Source organism: Teleopsis dalmanni, chromosome 1 (genome assembly GCF_002237135.1).
Source record: "Teleopsis dalmanni isolate 2A chromosome 1, ASM223713v2, whole genome shotgun sequence".
Taxonomy (NCBI): domain Eukaryota; kingdom Metazoa; phylum Arthropoda; class Insecta; order Diptera; family Diopsidae; genus Teleopsis; species Teleopsis dalmanni.
In genome coordinates, this window is record NC_051846.1 from 79,964,563 (window position 1) to 79,992,318 (window position 27,756).

At 31.7% G+C, this 27,756-nt stretch overlaps 3 protein-coding genes across 3 annotated transcripts; all 3 read left to right on the forward strand.

The window, feature by feature from the left end:
• Nucleotides 1-584: 584 nt before the first annotated feature.
• On the forward strand, nucleotides 585-2,785 carry LOC119685770 (putative odorant receptor 69a). Its single transcript, XM_038100151.1, has 6 exons — nucleotides 585-616; nucleotides 1,308-1,675; nucleotides 1,747-2,176; nucleotides 2,237-2,435; nucleotides 2,497-2,652; nucleotides 2,735-2,785. Exons 1-6 carry the CDS (start codon nucleotides 585-587, stop codon nucleotides 2,783-2,785), a joined length of 1,236 nt encoding a protein of 411 aa, XP_037956079.1.
• Nucleotides 2,786-5,130: 2,345 nt separating this feature from the next.
• On the forward strand, nucleotides 5,131-6,125 carry LOC119670072 (cytidine deaminase-like). Its single transcript, XM_038080184.1, has 2 exons — nucleotides 5,131-5,335; nucleotides 5,392-6,125. The coding sequence occupies exons 1-2, from the start codon at nucleotides 5,281-5,283 to the stop codon at nucleotides 5,808-5,810; spliced, it is 474 nt and encodes a 157-aa protein (XP_037936112.1). The 5' UTR covers nucleotides 5,131-5,280; the 3' UTR covers nucleotides 5,811-6,125.
• A 1,876-nt stretch (nucleotides 6,126-8,001) lies between these two features.
• LOC119673504 lies at nucleotides 8,002-9,255 on the forward strand. The gene has a single exon (XM_038084799.1). The coding sequence runs from the start codon at nucleotides 8,098-8,100 to the stop codon at nucleotides 9,196-9,198; it is 1,101 nt and encodes a 366-aa protein (XP_037940727.1). The 5' UTR covers nucleotides 8,002-8,097; the 3' UTR covers nucleotides 9,199-9,255.
• Nucleotides 9,256-27,756: the final 18,501 nt, after the last annotated feature.

Here is a 27,756-nt window from a genome sequence, read left to right on the forward strand (position 1 = left end):
AATTCGGAATTGACCGTTTGACTTTTTTACGTTCTTGTAATGGTATACTTGTAGTTGCCACATGATCAGTTTTAACGATAAAAAAGCATAAGCGATTCTTTATTTCGAAATATTTCGAGCGCGAATAACTTTTATTTGATTTGGTTTATCTTGAAACATTAATGCAGTCGACTGCTGTTTATGTTCCGGTTCATATGCATATATCCATTATTCGTCACCTATTGCGATCTTATAAACGTGTTTTAAAGCACCGCCATTGTTTTTCTTGAGCATTTGTGTGCACCAATTGACACGAGGATGTTTTTGAGATTTTGTCAAATAATGAAATAATGGGGAATCCAACAAGAAAAAACTTTTGTTACGGCTAAATGATATTGCAATATTTTATATATGCTGGTGGAACTAATGCTTAGGGTTCTACCTCAGCTTTAATCTCACAGTATGTCGCATGACGATCTTTACTCGTATCAGTTTTTTCGTAGCCTCAATATTTTCTGAACGACCTTCACGAATTATGTCAGTGAAGGTCAGCGAACTGCGTTCACGATTAAAATCATTGTTCCAGCGTTTCGCAGTGGCAAAGAATGGAGATGGAGCTTCATCGCCAAATATGGAAGTAAGTTAATCGATGCACACTTGTCCACGTCGAAAGTTGTGATAAATCATCGAACGAAAATTTTCTCACGTTAATTCAAATTTTTCGCGAACCCTCACTTTACAAATCACTGTAAATAACACACAAAACGCTCTTTTGAGAAAGTCATAAGGTAGGTTATGTTTAATAATGTCAAACTTTTGTATGGAAATGGCAGATGACACCTGACAACAATCAGTGTTGCTAAGGCTCAAAATATAAATAGTGACCCTCATAGTAATATAGGCTTTATTATTATTTTGAGAATGCATATTCGTAGAAATTTTTAGTGGTAAAATAACTTCAGTCAAGTTAATAACATTATAAAATAAATGGATATATTATGTCATTATCAAATTAACAAAATTACTTAATTATAAACAGTTTAGCAAAAGTCCTCACGACCTCACTTCCCACTCAAAATGGCGCTTATAATTGATAATTTGTGATGTCAAAGCGAGTTACTTTGTGAATTTTAAATCATCCAACTTAACACATGAGGATGTGTCTGTATATAAAGGTTGTGCAGAACTGAGAGCAATATTAAATGTAAGAATTCGAAAAATAGTGAAGATAAAATTTCTTTATATAAATTTCATTAAAAGTTTTGTTAAAAAAATATGTCAACATTCAATTTTAATGATTTTATGGAATATTCAAACTTTGCTTTTAGATTAGCTGGCATAAGGCCCTTCACATGGAATGGAGCTTCATCTGAAGTTGAAAATGTGGTCAGCTTAAAGACAATTTGGTTTCTGGTTGGTTTTGTGAACCTTGTGTATCAAAATTTTGGTTTGGTGATGTTTTTACTACTACCGCAATCGTTTCACTCCGATGAAATCGATGAGCAGGAACAAATAGCTAAAATTGCTGAAACTATAAGCATTATGTGCCTTACATTTGTCTGTGTTTGTTACATTTGGACAACATTTTGGCATGGAAAACGATTTTCTATTCTTATGGAGCAGTTTCAGCTCATATTCCCAAGTACCTGTGTACAACAGCAGCAAATCAAGTACAGATTTAACCAATGCGGAACAAGTGTGTTATAGATAAATTCCTTAAAATCTTCATGTTTTAATTAAATAAATTATTTCCTAATTTATTTCCAGCTGCCGGTTTTTACCGTGTACAGTATTATTATGAGAAATCACAACTTTTGATGAGAGTGACAAAACTTTTTTTTATGTCTGCAATGATCTATTACAACTCTCTGCCAATAGTTGAACTGACTTATGAGGCATTCTGGCCGAATAATATTGTAAAGTATCGTTACCAATCGAATACGTGGTACATGTGGCAAAGTATCGAGAATCAAAAATCTCTTGTTTCGTTTGTGGTTGCGTACTTCTGTCAGATGTTTTCATCCATCATTGGAGTTTCCTTTATAATGGCGGTTAAGTTTATGCTGTGTTTCTTCATAACTCAGATGCAAATGCATTTCGATTTCTTGGCAAATGCATTGGAGAATTTGGATGCCACCCAGCAGAACGCCAATGAACGGCTTAAATTCATAATTAATTATCATAATCGATTACTTGAGTAAAAAAAATTAAATTATCTTCAACATATTTAAGATAAAGTTTTTTTCTTATTCTTTAGTTTATCACGAGAAATGAATAACATTTTCAATGTCACATTTTTGGTTAACTTTTTCACTTCATCAATTGCAATGTGCTTAATGGGATTTTCTATGTTGATGATTAGCTTAGCCCACGCCTTTAAATACTTTGTTGGTCTTTTGACTTTCATCGTATTTACCTTCTTCATATGCTATCAAGGTAGTGAGCTAACAAGCGCAGTATGTATATCATTCCTTTATATTTACCTAAAATAAAATATCTTTTCATTTCTGATATAAGAGTGAAAAATTGAGAAATGCTGCGTTCCATAGTAATTGGTATGAGGGGAACTTGCCGTATCGCAAAATGATATTATTTTTTATAATGCGATCGGAGAAACCTACTGTTCTAAGCATTCATAAATTTACTGCAGTGTCCATGCCAACATTTATGGCGGTAAATATATTGTTTCAATATACTTAAGAATATATAATAATTAAAATTTTTGATATTTTGCTGTGCCAAAATTTCTTTCCAGGTTTTAAAATTGTCATATCAACTGTTTTCGGTCTTTCGTGCAACTGCTTAATGAAAACGAATAGAATATCCTGAATATCAAAATAAATTAATTATTTAGCAATGCTTAGAAATACAATAAAATATAAATTATTTTATCTTTAAAATTTCGTTTAAAAAAACATACTAAGTAGTAAGTTAGAAGTTCGGGAGTGCCCAGCACTGATGCGCAAACGGAAGAAACACCTAGGAGGGTATTTCATGGATCATAAAGACTCTAGACTAGGAAAGATAGGCTTTATACTGTCTTTCATTAAATAAATTGGACTTGGAGAAAAACTCTAATCCGGTTAAGGGCCACAATAGATCTTCTAGGTCGCAGTGCACCATCACTTCTTTTTGAATAATAATGTCAATAAGTTAGAATTATTGGCGATTTCGATTAAGATTGCAAACAAATCGTACAAAAGGAAGTTAAAATGCAAATGCGTCAGTATAGGTCATATCTGATAACTAACCTTTTGTGGTGATTGTGTTATAACTTGATGCATACGCTTTTTGAGACCAGCAAAATACTGCGCTATACCACACTTAAGATCTAAAAATATTCTGCAGCGTCAGATCAGTGGAATATTTAGCTGTTTTCGAAAGATGAACTATATTCTTCCCATAAGCAATTATTTTCTAGTGCACTAGTACACTATTACTTCGTAAATGGCGACCATCTTGCTCACCATTCCTCCAAAATTTACAATGTATCTTTTATAAAATGTTAATAATGTCAATTAACGTGTAATCTTAAACTGCCCCTCCTAACAATCCCTGCGGAGAGGGGACAAAGAATACTCCCGCGGTTAGGATTGCCAGTCGTAAAAGGTGACTAAGTATCCCCCAGTGCCAGTCAGACACTTATGCATGAAGTGTAAATGATAGTGAGTTGAGTGGAGTGCAACTTGCGACATCTGACCAGAGATGATCCGATCTGGTACTTCGGGGGTCAGTGGCCCGACAGCTTCGGCTGTGCTGACCATTGGTGTAGGACTCGAAGTGGCTGATGGTAATACCAAAAAATAGGCGGGAAGAATGATCATTGGTATAAGCATATCATTCATTCGCCTTGGAGTGCGCTTCAAACCGGATGCTACAACCCACATAGTAGCAGAGATTTAGATGGTTCTCAACATCTAACCAAGATGAAAGTTAATACATACATAAATTTCTTTAGTTGGTACCGGCGGTATCACCAATGCGATTCCAATGGGGCGTTGATTAACGCTTAAATTAATACGTGTGTGAAGAGCACCGTGGTTTTAAGTCTCCACGACATAGAAAGCCACGTAAAACAACAATGAACTTCCTTCTACCCCTCCTAACATTCACAGATGTTGAGAGACACTGATACAGAGTATACTTATTCATACTTAAGATAACTATGTGGATTATCTAGAAGTCATTTGTCAATAATGTCAGTCAAGAAACGCAGCTTGGAAGCAAAGCTTGAAGAAAGAAGAGTAATTGGGAATCCGAGGCTTACATTAGAAGATTGAATTTCAAAGAAAGCAAGAATAAAAAGAAAAACTATGGACGTAATTAAATAAAAGGTTTAAAACCCTCAAGAATGGAAAACTTATAACACGTTGTAAAGGTAATAAATATGTTTATAAGAAAGAACAAGAAAAGTAAATACTAGAATCCAATTCTACACATTACTATATGTAGATATGTATATGTATATGTAGATATAAATAAGTAATTTCGATGTCAAGTTAATAAAAAACCAATTAATCCAATTTTTATAATTCAGTTTCAATCTTTGATCAAATATAGCATTTCCAAAATTAATTTAAATTAGTCTATGTGTTATATAAAACTCGAGAATGGTAAAAGAAACGGATTATTATTTCCCAAGAATCCTGAAATATTGTGATCACTATATACAGAGCTTTGTATTTAATGCCGTTGATTGATGTTTTAGTATTATTCGCAGAGAGCTCTATGGTTTTTGTCAATAGTATAGAACAATTGTATATCTACACTTTTCATATATCTAATGTTTCTAATAATGGAAACTGTTAGAGTCTTGCCAATTTTCTCAATTTCGTTGAATGAAAGTTGAGTGACAATTACTGATTGCTTATATACTTAAGATCATAAACATATCACTGTTTAGAAGCAATTATGTAGGTAGACTATTTATCAACGTAAGTCTCTATTATTGAAAATGGATAATGAAACAATTGTAGCAATATTGGGCGATTAAGTGAAATTATCATGTTTTTGTATAAAAGTATAGAAGTTGTGTAAACTTCTATGTATAAATTCTTGAATTAAAAAATTACGAAATACATTTCTGAACAAAGAATGCTTATATTTTGTTAAATAATTTTATAATAATATCTTCAATATATTAATCGTTATTTGTTTAAAATATGTTTTCAAAATTTTCAGACAATAGATGAAATAGTTAAGTATAATGTTTTATGGGATTCTAAAGCCTATGGAAAAAGTAATCAGCAAAACATCGCTCTAGCAATCTTTAGTGCATAGAATAAAATAGATACCTTCAAAATGCAATCATGCAACCAAATACTTCATGAAAGCACCAAAAATTATTGCGAATTAGGTAGTTTATTAAGTGGCTCATATTGTAATATATTTTTATAAATATATTTATTATAGACGATTGTACTAAGGAGCTAATTCGTGCTGCTATTGCTGCTCGCAAACAATCCTATAGTCCTTACAGTAAATTCAAAGTAGGATCAGCATTTCGAACAAAAAGCGGTCGCATATTTTCCGGCTGTAATGTTGAAAATGTTGCCTTTTCTCCAACTTGCTGCGCAGAGAGAACCGCACTGTTGAAAGCAATCAGCGAAGGTGAACGAGAATTTGTAGCGGGAGCAGTGGTAGCATATCAAGAAAGTGGAGATCTAACCACACCTTGTGGAGTCTGCCGTCAGTTTATTGTTGAGTTTGCGAATGAAGATATTGCTTTATATATAACTAACGATAAAGATGGTGAAGAAAAACAAAATGATGATGAAGTTCTATGCACATCGATATATAATTTGCTACCATATGGCTTTAGTAAATTCTAATCACAAGAGTTGTTTTCTATAGTACAACATAACAATATTATTCACCTTGTCTCTTTCTTCCCTTCAAATTCTGTCTCAGATTTGACTGTCTTTTCCACTCCTTTCCTTATTAGCTGTTTAAAATAGATGTCAAAATAAAGGCATGGTTTAGTATGGACTCGATCGCGTACATCACACTGCGGGAGAAAGAGAAGCTGGGGTCTGGTAGGAAATAAGAGATGAAGAAAGAGATGATCAAATTCTTAGTTATACAGTTTTAATATTCATTTTTTAATTCGCCACTTTATATTAAATAACAGACAAAATAAAATAGAAATAAACATACAACATATTTGTGTTAAATTTAATTAATCCTTTAATTACATTTTGCAAAATTTGAAAAGTTCGCAATAATGATATTCGTATGTTTTCTGGATCAATTATTATTTCATTTCATTTTTGTGGAAAATGCATGTGTTTTTTAATGTAATTTCAATAAATATTAGCTTCGCTTTAATTAAAAAACATTTTTGTAAATTATCAGTGAAATACTATCTAAAGAACAGACAAAGAGAACACTAGTATTACCTAACCATATGTTAGGTATATTTTATTTATTAATTTTTAACACTACAATTTATCTACTATTATAACAAAATAAGTTTTTATATATATCTTTTCTTTGTTCCGTTCTCACATGCCTTCGTGCACACATTCGTAACCCTTTTTTCTCACTATCTTCCACGACGCCACTTTTTCTTCTTCTTTTTATATATTCGTGGCGTTGCCAGCTAGTTCGTACGTGACAATAGTAGCAGCAGATTTGAAATAATGATAAAAAAAATAATGATATTCGTAGCATTCCCATTAAACTGTAATAACTAGAGATTATCACAATCAAAATACATGCCAACAAAATAGGTTTTACAATATCCTCACTAAACAGGTCACCGTTAGTAGGTTTTAACAGACTTACAATGCAGTTAGAACAATAAACAATACAATATAACATAAAACGTCTTATAATTATATTTAGTTGGGGTCATATAAATAAAATCTTGATCTCAACATTGACACTGAAGAATTCAATCAGCTGTATTGCTATAAGACTCTAATTTTTATTACACAAAATTACTTTATTAATTTCACTTTTGTGATAAGTTTTATCACGAATTGGAAATAGAACTACTCAAAATAAATTTTGAGTACACCGATGACATTAAAAAAAAACAAAAACCATGTACTGATGACATCTAAATTATAACATAAAACTGTTATTGCTTTGTCTGATAAAGTGATAAACAATAATCCTGTCAAGTCGTAGAGAGGGGGTTATGAAGAAACCTCGCAGTTAATAGATAGTAAAAGTGCTCAAGTGCACTTACTCAACAAGTCTTAACATAATAATTAAATAAATACTTTATCCAAATCAATAGCCGAAAAAAAAGCTAATTTCCAGATATCTTTAATAAAAAAAATTATGAGTCCAGACATAGATTACGAGTCGAAATCACGGGCTTCATAAAACTTTATAGAAAGTAATCATTTAAATAACTTTATTGAAAATAAAATTTCCAAATTTAAAAATAAAAAATTAAAAAAATTTCTGAATAGCTTCGAATCTGTAAAAATATTTTTACAGTTAATAAGCGAATTAGTTTAAACTTAATAAAAGACTTTAAAACTACAATTTATTGAATAAGAATATGAACCATCGAATAGAAATATGAAATTAATGTGAGGGGTATTAATGCGAGCAGTTTTTGGAAATTATGGGATCGGCAAAGGAAACTTCTCAATTGAACTATTAACCAGGTTGACTTAACAAATTTAGCTAGCTATAAGAATACCAAAATCAATATAATATATGTTAGTATATCTAATATAGTGAAAGGCTTCTGCAAAATCTACCATCGGACCTTGCGGTTAAAATGAAATACATTAACCTGGATATTCAATTGTTCAAAATTTAGATTCCTTTAACGTAGAAAACTTACCAAAAAAAAAAATTAAATCAATATTATCCAACAGCTGCGGGCATTAATTAGTCCAATTCATATAAATAATTAAGCCAAACTTACTATGAGTAAATAGGCATGTGTGTCCCTCACTAGAGCTACTGATTTTGTTGCAACTGATCAATTTACTCAAAATTTGTCAGAACAAAAAAAGTTAAAAAAGGTTTTTTCTGTCAAGTTTTTTTTCTGATATTATTTTAATAAGTTTTTTAGATACAGTTACAAAAGTTATATTTTCTGGTGCGGTTTATATTGGAAAAAATTCGAAAATATAATTTACGTTAGTTACCATGACACAGCAAATACATGAACTAAATTGTAAAGACTTAGCTGTAATTGCCTTTGGAGGCCAAGAGTTTGATAGTTTAGCTAAGTCTGCATTATGTACACTTTTGGAAGTAATATTTAAAAAATTAAACTGTGAAAATGAAGATGTTATCATTGAAGGTACCCAGACTACATGTATCAGAGAAATGTTCTTTCTTTCTAAGCCTAATGAAATAAACTATACTGCAAGAAACGTCAAACCGATTCCTGATTTCAGTAAAGTTGACGACTTAGAACGTAAAGCAAAGAAGTTGGATAACAGATTAAAAGAGCATTTCTTTAAGATTCGACAGGCACATGACAGTGAATTTAACTTAGAAAGGTGCCATTGGACAAAATATGACCGTAATTTTGAGGATATTTGTGGAGGTGGTAAAACAGAAAACAAACCTCTTTGCGATCTAATACAAAATCGAATTTTTATGCCTAGAATAAAATTTATTTGCACTCATCCAATAATTCTTCGCATAAGAGAGTATAGAATTTATGTGGAGACACTTAAACAACATTTATGTTGGTTACGTAGTCGAGTAAGTGTGCATACTGAAATTGCTTCCTTAATTCAGCCTCTGATTTATGAAATTCAAGCTGCACGTGCGCAAGTTAAAAAAAATTCGGAAATATTCGACCTTGCCATGATAGAGCTGCAGGAAAAGTTGGTAACAAAAATGGATCAGGTACATTTTCCTGTAATTAAAAGAGCAGCTAAAAGGCGTTTAGAAGAATTCGAAACTGCAATAATGGATTGTATAAATAAACAACAAAATGCATTAAAATCGGCATACAAGATATCTGAAGACATGTGTTTCTCCTGTGGCAAAGAGCGAAGTGGCATGATTGTAGATCAAATGTTAGAAAAAGAGGAGATAGGAAAAGAATTATGTTTTTGCAGTTATAAGTTTACGCCTGTTGGTCATGATCTGTTGAAACGTATAGAATTTCATAAAAATGTTCAAAAGGAGAAAACGGATGATATCCATGTGAAAGAAAAGCAACATAACGCAGTAAGATTTTCAATTATGCGAAGACACACTGGACGTATATACAAAGAAACTCTTACGTAATTTTTAATCGAATCTGATTAATATTAAATATTTTACAAAGTATTAATTAACATAAAATAAAACAGTTTTTTCATAAAAAAATGTAATTGTGGTATTATCATTACAATTATAAATGTTTTAATAAAGTATCCTTATTTTTAATTCCAGGGCACAGTGGATTTGAGGGAAACGAAAAAGTAGGCGGCCTTATATTATATTGGGTTCACAACCATTTTTCGGTCCTTCGTGGAGGTTTTTCAAATTTAAAATTAATGAGTGGCTGGAAAAAGCAGCTAAGACTGATTGGGATGATACAATTGCCTGCAGACAATCCAAAGAATCCATGCCGTTTCGATCAAAACCCAGAACTAGGGAGCTACTAATGCTGAACAGAAGTGGTATCCGACTTGTCACAGGGTTACTCACTGGGCGCCGCGGAGTTAAAAAGCAGCTATCAAATCTAGGTATTACTAGAGACGATAGCTGCAGACTTTGTTGCGAAGAAAAGGAAACAGCAGAATACGTTTTGTGCTTATCCACTGCCGATGCACTTATAATAGAATTAGGCAACATCTCTCCAAAGCATATATTTACATTCTTAATTGCTACTCGTTTATGGAACTGAAGTGGATATGTCACAATAATCCTCTAAGGATGCAGTGATGGGTTGTGACGAGTTCACAACCCATCTTAAAAATCTAATCTAATCCTTATTTTTAAGGACCACATTGGTCTTATGTTCTTATTGAGCATTAAAAGAGGGTATCCCTCTTTTACTTCACTTTTAAATGCTTCTTATTTAGAATGCATTTTAATTAATTTCCATTATCGACCCCTAAGACAGATTATCGTTCAAGTGAAAGAGATTTAAATTTATTTCTTGAAATATACAAACCAAATTTTATTAATAGGATTTCTATTAGCTGTTGTTGATTGAATATAAAATATCTTCTTCATTATTTGAAATCTAAACAATAATAAAATGTTTTTGTTATTAATTTTTTATTCAATTGCTCTTATTAAGAGAACATTTTTCAACCAGATGTGCCAACTATAAATGTTGTTAATGAAAGTAGTTTTGATGTATCAAACTTATTCATATGTTAAGCGGTTCGATATATTTCTTATATATTCCTTAATAACCATATAATTTGTCCTGTATAAGTATTGGCACATCTTACATTGTAGATCCGTCATCACAAGTTCTTCGTACAACTTCTGTTGAGTTCTTGACTTCTGATATCTGGTCTGGTTCTGAGCATTTAGCATATAAAAATTTTGTCGTTTTTAAATCGAATGCAAACAACAATGAAAACTGAAAATTCGTTATCTAAAATTTTAGGGAACTATAAATCCCTGCTCACATAAAAGCATACTAGTAATACAATACTTCGATATTTTCTTTTACTTCTGGCGTGATACCCATATGGGCATCAAGAAGATTGTTGCTACTATAAGCTTATTTGCCATTTTTGATCTTCTGCAGTGGCCATGCTAAAGCAGTTAAGCAGTACTATACTCATACTTTCGGGTACGACTTTCATGTCAACATCTTGCGAGGATATATAGAACACGAAAGTTGGCTCGTTGCATTTGTAATAAACTTAAAACTCAAAAGTTCTCCAAATCAACGAAGGTGGATCAAGGGGCACTTGTATAAGATTTCATATTCTCAGAAATGCTAACGGTCATATAGGAAGAATGACAGCTTCGTAAAACATTTGAAATTGACAATTGATTTGAATTGTTAATGACATTGGCAATATCTCAACTAATTGGAAGGAGGGTGCGTGGGTGCCCCTTAAAATTTAATTTGATGTTATTGCTCTTCACTTTTGCCCAGCTGTCTTGATGCTGTCTGATTCAAAGCCAAATCAAGCTCAGATGAACTCTCTTTATAAGCTAACAGTGAAAAGATCGGAACTGTTTACTGCACGGTATTCGTTAAAAATCACGGTAAATATGGATCTTGCATATCTGCTAAAAATAGCACTAATGTTCTTTAACTTCATATATGCAGTCATAACAATAGCGTAGATATTGTTACCGAATATTTCTCAGTGTCTTTTTGGATTATTTCAACATATATGGTGTACGTCTCACAACTACTGTATACCTTATAGCTTCTAGCCCTTGAAATAAAAATAAAAGGATTCGAATTAACATTAGAACTGATATTAATGAACATCATGGGCAGCGCCGATACTAATGAACAAGGACAGTTTCTCTTTACTTTTATTTTTTCAGAGAATTTGATAATCGCTAATGGAAGCGATGAATTGAATTTCCTTATATCCAACAAAAAAGCGCGTTTTAGACACCTCCGTAGCAGGAACAATTCATACATATTAACTAACCGGTCTATTTTACTGGATTGTTCATTTTCAGATCACAGGTGCTAATTATTCATTACTGATCTGGCCCACAGTCGGCGACTTCTGCATTACGAGGCTACTGAGTTATAAAAGTAAATAATTTACATTTACTAATACGACGAAGCATGCATGAAAGTTTTATTACTAATCAAGTAAATCCACGTACTCCAGACTGGCAAGTCGTTCTTTTAAAAGTTCTGAAAACATTTTAAAATCGTATTACTCTTATTTATTTATTATTAAGAGGGGATGTAGTACTCCGAACATCGGGTCTATTGTGTACCCTGTATTACTCTTAATATATAAAAAAAATAATATGTTCCGGATTGCATTTTGTAGCAATGTTTACTCAGACAAAAGTAAATTCTATATTCAAAATACACAATATTTTCTCATTTTAGCGATAAATATTTTCAGTTATAATTAAATAATCCAAATGCAGGTAATATTACTTTAAATAGATGGAAAGTATGGATTAAAATTTAAAAGATAATAATTTAGGTTTCCTAGTAACATCGTATTGAATATTATAAACAATTAAGTATCTTATCTTATTATATATTCATTAGTTATATATATATAAATATATATACTTATATATACTTATATATTCACTACTTAAATTTGTTTTTTTATTGTATCGTAACGCTATATCCTTAATGTTAATAATTTCATTTCATGTAATTTTTAAAGTATACATTTAATCAAAATTTATTTAAATATATTTCTTTATTTTTTATATTTTTTTATTTACAAGTTATAAGATAAATCTCATTCTAATCACAACACTTTTAGAGATGTTTAAAAAATAAAGTTCTTTATACACATAAATTAATGTACATTAACAAAAAAATTGGTTATATATAAAAACAATTATTAAATTAATTAATAACATAACATTTAGTTTAAATTAAATTTAGTTTAATATTTAATTTAATATTTAGTTTAATAATTTAATATTTAAACTGAAGTTTCGCTGTAAAGCAAACGTGTTGCTCTTCGGTAATGAAACCCTTCAACTTCAGTTGAAGCTGCGGAAATTTTTCTCTTTTTTAAAATTTTCAAATACATGAGAATGGATTCGATGAGATACAGTACCTATAAAATGAAAAAATAAATATATATTCTGTTAAAACACAAAATAACTGTAGACTTACATTCGTCAACAGCAAAAAATATTTTATAGTTTCTAAAATGTTCACATAATCTGAGATAAACATTTGCACTTTATTTATACAGCCAATCGGCCAAACATCGAAAAAACGTCCGTTATAGTACATGCAACTCGCAGTAATTGATACATCACCGGAACTATAATCTATTGCATTATTCAATCCACAACAATGAAGTGTGTGTTGGATTTTTTGCATTTCGATCAAATCATTATTCCAAGAATCCCTTACTTTTTCTATTACTAGCTCTTGTAAAATTTGAGGTAGGGACCTATCCAACATGAACCAAATTTGTAGTCCAATAATTAAAATAGTCATTATCAAACGCTTAACAAGAGATAAATGTTATTAAAATATATTATTTATAAGTAATACATGTAATATTTTTCAAACTTACAATTAAAATCATAATTTCATTTGTAAAATTGAAACCACTTATGACAAACACTATTCCCAATAATGCAATCCATATATTTCCGAAGATTACAAACAGCGGATAATTCTTAAAGTTGAAAAAAGTGTGGGTAATTAAATTAAGGATAAGAAAAAGTACAAAGAACTGAAAAAACAAAAATTAGTTAAAAGTTTAGAAATATATATTGAGCTATAGATTAAAATTTTTGTTGTTAATTAAATGTATCGAATAAATATAAATATTGGTATGATTATAAAGTAGTTCATTTCAAAATTAATTATCCTTAAATGTATTATTATATAAATGACTTATTAAAAAATATTATTAAAAGAAACATCTAATGTATTGGATAAAAATAATTTAAAATGATTTAAATAAATTATATAAAATGATTCATCATAATTAAGGTTGAAGTTTATATTTATTAATTTTTATTTATATATTTAAGTATATTTTTATTTAAATAAATAAACTTTTCAACATAAAAGTATAACAAAATAATATTAAACAGAATAATATACATAAACATATATGTATGTATGTATATAAATATACAAAAAATATATTATATATTTTATCTATATAATATATCATATATTCTATATATCATTCTGTATATCATATATTCTATAAATACTAATGTATATATATTTATTAATTATGAAATAAATTTTTAATATACTATACAATAATATATTATATAAATATATTTTAATATATTGTTATCTTAAATATTATCTTGTAATAACTTTATTTATAAAAGAGTTAATGAAATAAGTATGTGATTGTGTTACATATTTATTATAAAATTCATTAATAAATATTTTAAGTTATATATAAAATATATTTGTAAAATATTTTTTTTTTATTTTTTAAATAAACAAATAAATTGATTATATATATATATATATGTATCTAATTAAAAAAAGGAATATTTATGGCAATTTATTACTTTTACATTTAATTTTTTTTACTGAGAAATTTATTTTAAAGTAATTTTAAATACAATTCATTATATTTTTAAAATGAACAATATTCTATAAAAATTTTACATATAAATTTGTAGAACATACCTATAAAATAAATTTGAATATAATAATGTATACAGTTATTATTTTTAGAACATAATTTTAATATAAATAATAATATAATTATATATATCATTTCATAATATTTTTGAATTTTAATTTTTAAAACTTTTTTGTATAAATTAACAATTGTATTAAAATTAATATAATAATTTGAAGAAACAATAAATATTATTCTATGATATTCTATGTTATACTGGCATGCACAGACATGAGTAAACATACACAGACATGTTTCGTATAAAGATATGCAAACACTATTAGATAACACTGTTATATGCATATCTCAATATTTGTACGTACATATGTATATATAAAATGTTTACATAAAAAAATATTATTAATAAAATAATATTAATAAAATATTATTATTTAAATTAATAACATTATTATAATTATATTATATAATCTTAAGTATTATATATTTAATAGACATCATTTACCTCTAAAATATATCGAATAACTTCCAAAAATATTTTTAAATATTTTTGTATTTCTATTAAATATACATTTAAATAACACATATTTAAGTATTAAAAATTTATTTAAATCACTTTATTTTAAAAACCTTAAATATATTTTATTAAAAGTATGCTATTAAAAGTTTTTACAATTATTTAAATTATATTTTTTAATTAAAATAATTTATTTTAACGCAATTAAGCTAATCTCTTCCACACTCAATCTCTAAACAAACTCAATTAAAAGGAATTTGAATTAAGTGCGCCACGGTAAAACAAAGAATATAAGCTAGGGTTTTGTGCGTGTTGTAGGTGGAGTTTTCAAATCATACAGTGTATACTACTTTTATTTGTATTAAATGAAATAACGTTATTTGAATTCGATTACTCGGTATTCGGTTAACTTCAACATATAATTACACTCTATAACTTGATAGTCAGTAAAATTTAAGGTACACTCGGTAACCGTTAGAACTCGGTAATTGTATAATCGGTAAACTTTATCCTACAATTAAAAGGTTAAGGTTAGGTTCTTTTTATAAATTATTTACATAAATTATTTATTCAATTATCCAAGATTAATTAATATTGAACATTTTCATGAATTTTTTTATATTTCTTCTTATAGTAATCATCTAGCGATTTTATATAGAACAGTATCAAACAAGCATTTAAATATATCCAGCACTTAAAGGATATAGGTTATTTTTTTACAAATCGGACGGATTTTGGTAAAAAATGACCTCATCACTCATCGATTTGGCGGAACTATTTTTTTCTGTGTCTGGTATGAGGTGAAGGATTAATTAATTTTAAGAAATACTTGTAAGGACAATACCGTCGTGAAATTATTGGTTTAAATGTAGTATTTTATTACAAATAGAAATTAGAAATAATATATATGAATTTTTGTAGTATATTCTATGAAAATTCTTTTATCAGAAATATAGTACGCATGTGCTCCATATACTCCTTAAGTAAGTAAAGCTCTCGGTGTCTACGATGAGATGCCCATTGCTTGTAAAGTGAGTTGAGTTTTTGGTTTTTATTTTTAAGCCAACCTTCGACGATTCGTCTTATAATTCATTAATTTCCGATTGCATTTGCTGATGTGAGTGCGAAAGCAATACAATATCGTCCGCATACTCTAGATCTTCCAACATAGTATTTACCCTCCAATTGATGTCACGATTTTACGAATCGAACATATTTAGCACCCAATCGAGTACAACAATAAACAGTAGTGGTGATAAAATTCAGCTTTGTTTGACGTCGGTTGTTGCAATGAACGGTTCACTTGCTTTTCCATTATGTAGAACTCTGTATTTCGTGTCTTCATAGCTTTTCTTTATGATTTTTGTTATGTTTAGCGGGACACCAAATCTCTGTAGCGCTAATCAGATCGCCTCTCTTTTGATTGAATAAAATGTTTTTTTATAATCGACAAAGACTGCATACAGGACTGTGTTGAATTCGATGCACTGTTCAATGATGGCAGGCATGCTATTTATATTGTCGACACAGGACCGGTTTGGTTGAAAGCCTGCTTGATCTTTGCGAAGTTGTTAATTTATTGGTTGAATAATGCGTTCTAAAATTATTTTGTTCAAAATTTTGCTTACTATGAAAAGTAATGAAATCCATCTTCAGTTGTTACCATTGGCAAGACTATCCTTTCAGGGTAACTTTACTATCAATACCTCATTCCAGTCGGATGGTATATCTTCTGAATGCCAAATGTTCTTAAAAAGTGGGAATAAGTGTTCGGTGGATTGTGTATTGTCAGCCTTAAAACATTTAGATGGTATATTATCGGTACCTGCAGACTTACAGGTTTTTAACGTACGTATTGCTGCTGAAATTTCTTGTTTACTAGGTAGTTTGGTGCTAATATTACGCAACGGTCTTCTCATTCTGCCGATTCGAGGTAATTCTCGATTGTTTGCAAGTACATTGAACGTTTTTTTAGGTGGTCCCGCCAAATATTTGATTGATCGTGACTTATTGGTATAAGGTTGGTTTCTTAACGGCATATTTCTTATGGAATTGGCATTTGTAAGTTTTCTAGTTATTTGAAATAGGGATTTCAAGTCGTTATTCTGTCCTGCGATTTCAGCGTCTTGCGCTAGAATTTGAAAGAATTTTTTCTTTCCTCGCTCGTCGTTTAATTTGTTTAGTCAGAGTTTCAATGTCTTACCTAATCTCCACACCGCTTCTTGTATATGCTGGCTTCATAATTTTTAATATGATATTTTTTGTGATTTCCCACAAGTTTTTAACATCAGAGGTCTGACTATCTCTACATCTATTTTTCTACTTAGTTCGCATTTATTACATAAAGCCTAATCCGACATTGTTTTCTTTAAGTTTATTAATTTGGAACTATATTTTGTTTGAGTTATTTACACGTGACACAAGATGTTTGTCTTAATTCTGCTAATACCAGGTAGTGGTCACTTCCTACTTTTGCACTTCTCTTATTTCTGATGTAGAGTAATGTTCTTGTCCAACGTTTGCTGACGTTTGCTGATATGGTCCAATTGAAAATTCTGATTGCGTAGAGCTGTTCTATGTTTGCTTTGTGTATAAACATCGAGCCTCTGATTATGAAGACCATGGTTCGAGCACATTCTAACAGGAGGGCACCGTTTTCATTTCTTCCTCCAACACCATATATTCCAATCACATGTTCTAAGCCGGAATTACTTTTACCTTTTCTTGCGTTGAAGCCTCCCATTAGAATTAAAGGTCATTGTGGTTGACATACGATAATGTTTTGTCCAGGAAGTTATAGAACTGCTATTTAACTGCTCCACTCGCAGTATGTTTTACGATGCATTCGTTCCACCTCATTTCACTGATGCCCAAAACATCAAGGCGTACCCTTTTACACTCGATGTTAGTTGTTTTCCTGGTTAAAATAGAGTTCTAAAATTCCAGTGAGCAAATTGAGTTCTTGTACGTAACCCATTGTTCGTCAACAAAATATTCACCCGATTTGTTTTTCTTGTTGACATATTGATATGATTTAGTTCTCGATTATTATAGAGAATCAACCTATAGTTTGGTAACAGGTCTGCTGCATTACGAGTATTATTTGTTACCATGTGGCCTTCAAACCTGCCACGCTTCGCTGTGTGATTATAATTATTTCTTACTATACCTAGATGTAGACATGTTTATACCGCCACGTTATCGGTTGCCAGAGCTTCTTTAGTGGGAACAGGATCTACCGCGAGAAGTTAGAATTTGACATTTGAGTCAGAGAGCTTTGTAAGTGATGATCTGATTATCATATTATATTTTGTAATTGCAGAAATCCAGAATTAAATTTATTGATATTGCAAATCTAGGCAATAAAATTATTAAAAAATTTTTTCTTTTTTTTAAAAGTTAAATCAATTATCTATAAAACGCAATATGTTAAATTTTAAGTTCCTACAATTTATAGAGACTGAGATATAGTCATTTGAAAATGTGTACTCAATGCCAATTCTCAAAACCCCATGAGTCCATATCTCCTAGGAAAAAAAATTACAAAATTTATACGGATACGGGTCTACTTATCATGAGGTCAAAAAGGTGTCCGATTTGTAAAAGAATAACCCATATTCACTTACTTTTTATGCCCGATCCACATAATCTTAATACAACTATGTATTTTGTACGGTAATACACAGCATACTGTCCAGATCACAATTTTTCCAGGTAACTATAAATATATATGGATAAAATCAGATTGTAAGTAATACATTTTAATAAGTCTCATTGTATAGCAGAGAATTGGAAAAGAATTGCTTTAACGGTCATGTTATCCAGGTTATAGAATAATCGTCGATCAGCATATTAATTGCATTTATTTCAATGTCAGTTAAAAAATTAAAATCATTGAGAGCAACAACAAATAAGGCGATTGTCAATCATTTAATCGCCTAAATGACATGGCCATTAGACTAGCGCATGTAATTTGTGCAGTCACAAAGGAATTTTCATTTAAAGAGCTAAACTGGATTTGTTAATGAAATAGGGAAGATGGATGTAAGAAGATGTCGGATACACTGCTTATAGCAAAAAAGTTTAACCTTACAGTTAAGCTGATTATGTTTGTGGAGATCATTTTTGAGTTCGACATGCTTGAATGTGGCGTTTTGGATTGCATAACAAACGTAAAAAATGGAGTTGTGCCTTGGAGAGAGTGTAACATGATTAGTTCAGCAGTTAATCGATATGTTTGTAATATAATATTTGAGTAAAATTTATGCAATTATTAATAGGATTGGGGACAAAAATGAATTATTAATGATTAAATAATTAATTTTGTCATCCTTTGTAGATTCATCCCATCTATATAGAAACAAGAAATTTCAATAAATTTATTAAAAGAAAAATTTAAGATAAATAGGTAGATAGATCCATATTTATTGATATCATTTATAATATGTAGTTTGTTAAGTTTTGAAAGTACATTGAGATAAAAATAAAAAACGATAATACTTTATTAATAATTTATTTTGTCTATATATGTTATGTCTATTTTGTATATTGTTATTGAAAGGTATGCAAAAATTTAGATGTTTTTTTTAATATTACTTATATTTTTTCAAAGTTTTTATTGAAGCCTTGCATTGATTCTATACACAAATGGATATTAGGTAGGTATGTAGATTAAGTACACATGGCAGCTAACACTAACGTAATTAAATCTGATGAATTACAATTCACTGTTGATTTGAATTTTTTATTATAATATATGAATAATATTGTCCACTTTATTTTGACAATTCATGAAAATATTTTTGGGGTCTTCAAAATGAAGGAACCCCATCATTGAGAAATATTATATAAAAATAGTAGTTAATGTATAGTATATAGTACGATGATACTTCCATAAGTTCTCAGATGGGGAAAAAACGATGCACACTATATAACTTTACATTAGTACTCGTATTTAAAATTAATATTTAGGCATCGTTCAGGTGTATATAGTACAATTTTGTCGGAATTCATCGCATGGTTACATTTCTGTTGGTGATTAAAGCGTATAACTTTTGCAACAACATCCGATCCGATCATTCGATTAATCGGAGAGCAACGAAGTATCCGTATTTTAAAATAAAATGTGATTTTTCGTAAATCCGGAGTCTTCGAATATCCGGATTGGTTATTATTTTCAGTGAAATTATTCGAAGACTTCGTGAGTAAAAGTTAGAGGGAGAGCAGCAAATGCAAATGAACATACATCACACAATGAAGACGACGCGACGGGTGCCAAATCCTGTGTATAACCCAGATTTAAAGTCCTGGGGATAGAACTCGTTGTACGTACAATTTGTTCATTACCCTTAATTCATTACCATTGCCAGGTAACTATCCAGGGGTTCCACGTGGAGGCTGTGAGACAACTTGGGTTTTATTGGTGTTACTACGACAAAACTGATGTTATTACGCCAAAAATGATCCATACAGTTGAAGATACTCATTTTATTTATCGAAAAATTAAAATGAGCGAGTTCTTTGAGATTGGAAGCTTTCGTTCGCTTACCACAAGCATGGCCGAGTTATAAGATAAAATGTTTGGAGATGTTTGTAAATCCATCTAAATTTGTATTATAATTCTATGCATTCCACTTTGCTCATTCTAATTATATTCTACATATATGAAAAACATCCTCTTTTAGTCAAGTAAAAATAATTTCCTTTCAAAATAATGTTCGCTATAAACTACTTCTCTATACAGCATATCCATTAGCTGTAAACTTTTGTCAAATCATATCATTACAGTGGCTTGAAGAAGTTGGAGTACTCGTATTATGTAACACATTCTATGTACATTGTGACCGAAAGGTTTTCGGAAGTTCTCATTTAAAATTCGCGCGCTGTATATTTTTCGATATTTTAAGTTTATGTAGTTTGGCAGCACTGTCCTTAATTACTATGCCAAAAATGAGCGCGATCTGTCAGACAGTTCGTTTACGGCAGCTGTTGAAACCAGTTCACCTCAGTAGTGCGTTGCGAAAAAAACAATGGAAAAAAATATTGAACAAAGAGTTTGCATCAAATTTTGTTTTTCGAACGAAATTTCGTGTGCAGAATCGTTGCGAATGCTACAAAAGGCTTATGGGGAATCAGTTTTATCGAAAACTCAAGTTTATGAGTGGTACAAAGCCTTTCAGGACTGTCGTACGACCGTCGAAGACATGCCGCGTTCTGGACGACCTTCGACCTCTACCACCGACGAAAACATTGAAAAGGCAAAGGAAATCGTGTTCAAAAATCCTCATGTGAGTGTTAGAGAGATAGCACGAGAGCTAGGCATCGGTCGTGAGATGGCTCGTTTGATTTTGGTGGACAATTTGTGTATGCGACGTGTCAACGCCCGGCTTGTTCCGATTCACCTCAATTTGTTCAACATTATCAACGATTTTAAGGCCAAACATTCAATAAATACCATCGAACAGCCACCGTATTCACCTGATCTTGCACCGTGTGACTTTTTCCTGTTTCCCAACCTCAAATTACCACTCAGAGGAACGCGTTTTGAATCCATAGAAGACGTAAAACAGAATTCGCAGAGGGAACTCAAAGCCATACCGGAAAGCGCCTATAAAAAATGTTTTGATGATTGGAAGAAACGTTGGCATTTGTGTATCGCTTCTAATGAGCATATTTTGAAGGAGATAAAATAAATATTGATGAAGATTAAGAATTTTGCGTTTGTACATTGTGACCGGAAACTTTTCGGTCACAATGTATGTAATTAAAAAGAAACTTTGTAGAAAGAGATAATATAGAAATAAATCAAATTGCTTGTCAATTTAAAATCAAATTTTGTTTCGTAAATTTTTAAACCTGAAAAATTTTTCGAGATTGTGAAATTTTACTTTAAATCAATTTTTGCTTTTCACCGACATGAGAATAATTGTAATATTGGTGACTTTATGGTCTCTAATGTCAAATCTGAGCATTAGTGAAGGTCAGAAACTTCCACGAACATGTCTCTTGGCATCACGTGTGAATATGTTACATCGATGTACTGGAAGTTATACGAGTGATATTTCTAAACAATTTGGTGATAAATTAATTGATGTAGGAATGTTGTATTCAATTTATCAGTACGAAAATATGTATGGCCATTATTTTATTAGTATGAAGGACAGTGACCTGCACACATGTAAGAGATTCAGACTAGTGGATTCTTCAAACTTCAACTGTTTGGATAAAGATGAAGTACTTATCACTACACCACCCGGAGGAATTTTGTGTAAGTCCGTAAGTGGATACGCAGAAACACTTTTGAAAAACTGTGTTGAGGCTAAGAGAGAAAGAAATATGCCAGAACCAGTTCTGGTAAGTTTTCATTATCCAGGGGTCAATAGTGAAGAATTGAGAATAAGAAGCGATGAAATGGACAAGGAAATAGAAATGGAATCGTTCACAGGCTGTCTTGTATATCCAAAAATATATGCACTAATTTTGTTTCAATTACTGCTAAAGTTCTTAATATTATGAGTTTAAGAAGAAGAAATGAGTAAAATGAGTTTTACAGTGTAAATCGTTACTAATTTGTTATAAACGATTTATATATATGTTGGGTGTCATTGTTTTTAATAGCCATGTTGTGTATGTGCTAGCCATTTAAATGAAATATTACGTTTTACTAAAATAAATTGAGTTTGAATTCAAAATCAAATAAAAGGTATTTTTAATAAATCGTAATTATCAGGCAGCATCGCATACAAAGTAATACTGCTACAATCGTTCTTAAGACAACTTACATGTTATAGGTACATATAAGAGTAGGTTACATATAATGTAATTTCATTCTTTGTACAAAACATTGTAGAGTATAACCTGGCCATTTAACTCAGATGATAAGGTAAAATAATTTAGAGGAATCATACGGTTAACTGCAGTGAAATCATGGAAGAAATCAGCTGACGTCTTCCATGTCATATACAAATATTAGTTGTATAACTTTGGATAATTTTACAAAAAAAACACTTATTTCCAAGAATTTTATTTTATATTTATATTTATATAGATATATTTTTATTATATATACCTTGACACCTTGATAGGCAGATTGACGCGGTGTAGCTACAGGCAAACTTGCTGACTACGGGTTTCCTGCCCACAGTCTATGCAGTGGTCGGGAGACCCGATGAAGGTGTGACTTGTAAGTACAGCAAAGAACTACCAATAGTCGTGTTGTCTTGTAGTCTTTGTGTATACATATGTGTCTTTGTTTCTTGTTTTTTTTTTGGTTTTTCTTGGTTTTTTATTTTATGCGACAATGTTTTTAGCGCGAATGTAAATGTGAAGCTCAACTAGTTTTCTGGGATATGAACGACCGTGCCCAAGGATGAATAGCACTGCGTGAGTGTGACCGTTTGACTGCGTGTAACAGTGAACTCCAAATAGCTGGCGACCTCCGGTTTTAATCAGCCGATGAGGAGCTCCTGGCATCAAGCCAAGAAATCGAGCAAGTCGAAACTACATACTAGCTGGTGTAGGCAGTAGGCCATAACAGCCAGATAAGGCAGATAAGCATGCCAGCCACAGTGCACCTGCTGACAAATCAGAAAAGTCTGGCAATGATCAGACGTCAAAGGTACCAGAAGGCGATGTTCATTCTCGGCAAGATTGCTTAAAATTAAATGAAAGGTACGGAATAGGCATTTGATCGCACATACAAAAACGATATCAAAAGGTGGAGGATGAGTAAAAGGAGTACTAGGCCACCCTAGCGAAACCCGTAAAGGCAATGAAGAGAAAAAGGCAATGAAAGGTCGAGACAGCCCATACTTCAAGAAGCAAAATTGCAAAAACAACAAAATTCATTAGTAAACCGTCAAAGAGCGCAAAAAGGGCGTATAGCGACGTAGTAAGGGATGAGCTACAGCTGACGCTCATTGATGATATTACCAGCAATAGGAAAAAGGTACTGGAGAAATGGGGTGAGATTGAGCCCAAGTTGGCTGAAATGGTGATGGAACATCTTTTAACAAATTTAGACGTCCCCACACCAGGCTTTGACTCATCGGAAGTTACTCGTGCCAATCATGAAAATGCAGCACGGGAAAGTACTTCAACTTCTGCAGGGGCAAAACAAAAACGTGCCAATGAATGACTGGGTAATCATTAAGGACGAGAAAACGAAAAAAAAATAAAATGACCCTTGCTAAACGAGGAATCCGTGAAGCTACTACAAGAAATGGACTGAAAGTTAATGTTTGGTATACGGTACACGAAAATCAAAATCTTTCGCCCAACAGGTAACGATGATGAAGACAAGGAGTTAGAGGATGCTAAGAAGTTGTTCGATGACGTGAAACTTCAGGAAGAAGCTTCAGAGACATCGTAAGCCTGCTCTAGTGCTGAAAGTAGCACAAATCAACCTTCCGCATTCGAAAGTCGCCTCGGATGATCTCGCCATCTTTCTAGTTTAAGAGGATGTCGACATCAGCATCGTGCAAGAGCCATGGATTAGAGGTAAGGACGTCATGTGGCTAATGCTAAAGAACTATAATAACCTGTATATTAAGAACAATGGTAAGCCAAAATCATGTATCCTAGTCAAAAAATGTATTAACGCCTTTCTATGTTCACAATATAGTGATAAAGATCTGACAGCCGTGAGGATTGAACTGCTAGGTGAAACAATTTTATTTGTCGTTTCTGCCTTCATGATGCTTGATAGGGATGCTCCTCTAGAAGAGGCAGTTCCGCTAGTACACAGAAGCTCATCAAAAGATATTCCCACGCTAATTGGATGTGACGCAAATGTGAGGCAATCACTTTGGGGTACTTCGGAAACCAATGATAGGGGTGAGTACATTTTTGATTTTATAAACAACTAGAGGACCCAACAGACTTTGCTCTGTCGAAAAGATTTGGAATGTGTCAGTTTTTTGTTCCTATCTATTTTATAGTCGGAACAAAAAAATCTCTTGAACAGAACAGTCACCCTGGTGTGTGCGGTATAGCTCGGGTGACCAAAGTATCTTCTCTTCCAAGAACTTAGGATACCCTTCTGGAATCTATTCTATTCTGGTTATGTTCTTGTCTTCATATATGTAAAAATGAATCGAAAAATGTGTTGGTAAGCGCATAACTCAACAACATCTGGACCAATTTAGAATTAGCAATAATTCGATTTTTTCTCGCCGTAAAAATCATCATTGGACTTCAACGAATATTTATAAAAAAGAATTGACCAAATTGGTCCAGGCGTTGTTGAGTTATGCGCTTACCAACACATTTCTCGATTCATTTTTATATAGAAGATTCCAATCTATTAACGTGGAATAGAAGTAAAAGTCCTACTTTCACTTTTCCCAGTGCACAGGGGTTTGCTGGATGGGAAGAAGTGCTATGTTAGATATAACACTAATATTCGAAAATCCAGATATTATTGTAAGTAATTGGAAGATGTCTAACAAGAAATCCTTTTCGGATCATAGGTGGATTCTCTTCAACCTATACATTAAACCAAATTATACTATCCCGAAGAACTAGAAGAAGATAAAATGGGACATTTTTACAAGGGTAACTAAGGTGAAGCTTAATAAAGTAAAACAGTTCAAGATTAATTCTACTACCAAGCTAGACAAGAAGATAAATAATCTTGAAGCAGTTTTTAACATAGCTTACCAGAAATCTTGTCGAATAAATAGAAGCAAAAAATCGTTTCCGCCTTGGTGGAACACAGAATTAAGTGATCTCAGGCAGAAAACACATCAACAGTTTAATGCAAGCTATAAAGCTAATAGTTGGCAAGTATATCAAGATTGTCTTAAACTTGTAAAAAAGCTATCAGGGAGGCCAAAAATAATTGCTGGAAAGAATTTTGTAAGTCAAGTGAATCAACCTCGTCCTTAACTAGGCTCAGCAAGGTTCTATCAAAGGAAAGTGTACATCCTTTTTATCTCAAGAAGAGCTACTAAAAAGTAGATCTACGGAAACAGCTCCACATGAAGTCATTCGTACTGTGGAAAAATCGATTCATTTTAAACAATACTCGTCAGCTATCTATGACTCACTGAAAAGGTGTAGGATCAAAAATTGGATAGTTACTATGCTGAAAACAAGGACTATTCAGTCAAAATTAGGCAGCACAACTCAAACCACACACGTCAGTAGAGGCACGCCACAAGGAGCGGTTATGTCACCGCTGGTCGTGGATAATATTCTCAATATACTGGATAAGATAAGTATGAAAACTGTAGCGTATGCGTATAACGTGGTTTTTACACTTGCAAAAGTATGTTTGGAGGATTCGTCGCGATATTACACACTGGATGTACACGGCTCTTGTACGTCCAATTCTCACGTATGGCGCTGTCGTTTGTGGAGCTATAATATCGATAAACTCAACTATAATATCGATAAACATGTGTTGGTATTACAGAAGGTTTTAGGACGACCCACTCGGATGCTTTAAACGTGATGCTACTTCTGCTACCTATCGACTTCCACATCAAAAACATGGTTTGTAACAGCGCTATTAGACTGAAAACAACAGATTGGTCGGAAGGAACAAATGCACATAGTCGGATTCTAGGTACAGTTCCAAACTGCCTGAATAGTATGACATCGAATTATCTGAATCCGTGCATAGACATTGAAAGAAATTTTCAGTCACTATACTCTTCAAGAAATGAATGGAAAAGGAAAAATTTCGAAGCAAACTACAATATCTCAATATACACAGATGGCTTGAAAAGGAACTCTGGGGCAGGAGCAGTGATAAATAAAACAATTTAAATAACATAAATAATTCTCCTAGGCTACCTAATGAGGCCACGGTTTTTCGGGCTGAAATCGTAGCAAATAGAGAAGCCTGTTGGCAAATTGCAAGTCACATCGATGACAGATATAGTGTTGCCATTTTCATTCACAGCCAAGCAGCAATCAAAGACTTAAATCTTTTATAACAAAATCAAAAATAGTAAAGGAATTTAGAGAAGCAATCGATGAGCTAAATTGGTTGGCTGACATCACCCTCTTCTGAGTTTTTGAACATAGGAACATCGAGAGAACGGGAAAGCTGACAGTTTAGCCGCGTGAACACTGTAAGGCTCACTCCAGTTCTTTTCGGTCATTGCTGTATAGAAACTCATGCAAAGAAACTGCGTATTCTTCATAATCCTCACTGCAGTAGTTGCGGAAACCCGCAGAAAAAGATACTATAATACATTATCTCTGTAAATACCCGGCTTTCGCGTCCAGAAGATATAGGTTCTTAGGAAGATACTTCTTTGAGAGGTTATCAAACTGTTCACCGGTGAAGACGAGAGACCTATTAAGTTATCTAAATTTGAAGGGATTGATTTAGTCTCTACTCTTTAATGCTAGGGGCTCTTGCGAGGAATGTGGCAGCAAAGTGACGAAAAATCGCTAATTGAGGTACGTGGAAGTTATCGAATGGTCTGCTACTGCAACTAACTAAGAATTTGATTTTTTGGTATTCTCTAATATTTATATAACTATTATATATAATTTATATTTTTTTTTGAACAAAATATTTTCCATCGTTGGCTATGATTTTTAACAATTTTTCTAGTAACTTATGGATTTCATGGGAAAAAAGCTATTAGTATTCAGCTCATAGTACTATAACACTCCACTATAGTATGTTTCGTTTCGCTGTTGATATGGAAAGTTCGTCTGGATGAACTGTGATTTTTCAATGTTGGCTTTAGTCAGTTCATGTGGTACCAATTTTTGTCTATTTTTTGAAAATTTTTATGGTATGCAAACGTTTACCTATGGCTGCTAGATATTTAACAATTTTTTAAGAAATTTTTTCTGTTTAATGCTTCCAGTTCCTCATCTTTTTTTTTGAAATTGGTATTGAGTGTTTCTTATTAATATCTATTTATAGTACACTTTTTTCATATTAATTGCAAGTTCAGTAATCAAAGGTTTTTTTTTTTATAAAATGTAATGTTTCAATTCTTTACTGGAGTTATTTATTTTTATTATAACATTTTTCAACTGGTGCTTTAAGATTTTTAGAGTAATTATTTATTATTATTGTTTAAGATTAATAATTTAATCCTACAG

Coding starts and splice junctions, on each gene's coding strand:
- LOC119685770 (XM_038100151.1), top strand. CDS start 585: ATGGAGATGGAGCTTCATCGCCAAATATGGAA. Junction 2,177..2,236: donor TATCATAATCGATTACTTGA/GTAAAAAAAATT, acceptor CTTATTCTTTAG/TTTATCACGAGAAATGAATA. Junction 2,436..2,496: donor GTAGTGAGCTAACAAGCGCA/GTATGTATATCA, acceptor TTCTGATATAAG/AGTGAAAAATTGAGAAATGC.
- LOC119670072 (XM_038080184.1), top strand. CDS start 5,281: ATGCAATCATGCAACCAAATACTTCATGAAAGCACCAAAAATTATTGC. Junction 5,336..5,391: donor CAAAAATTATTGCGAATTAG/GTAGTTTATTAA, acceptor TATTTATTATAG/ACGATTGTACTAAGGAGCTA.
- LOC119673504 (XM_038084799.1), top strand. CDS start 8,098: ATGACACAGCAAATACATGAACTAAATTGTAAAGACTTAGCTGTAATT.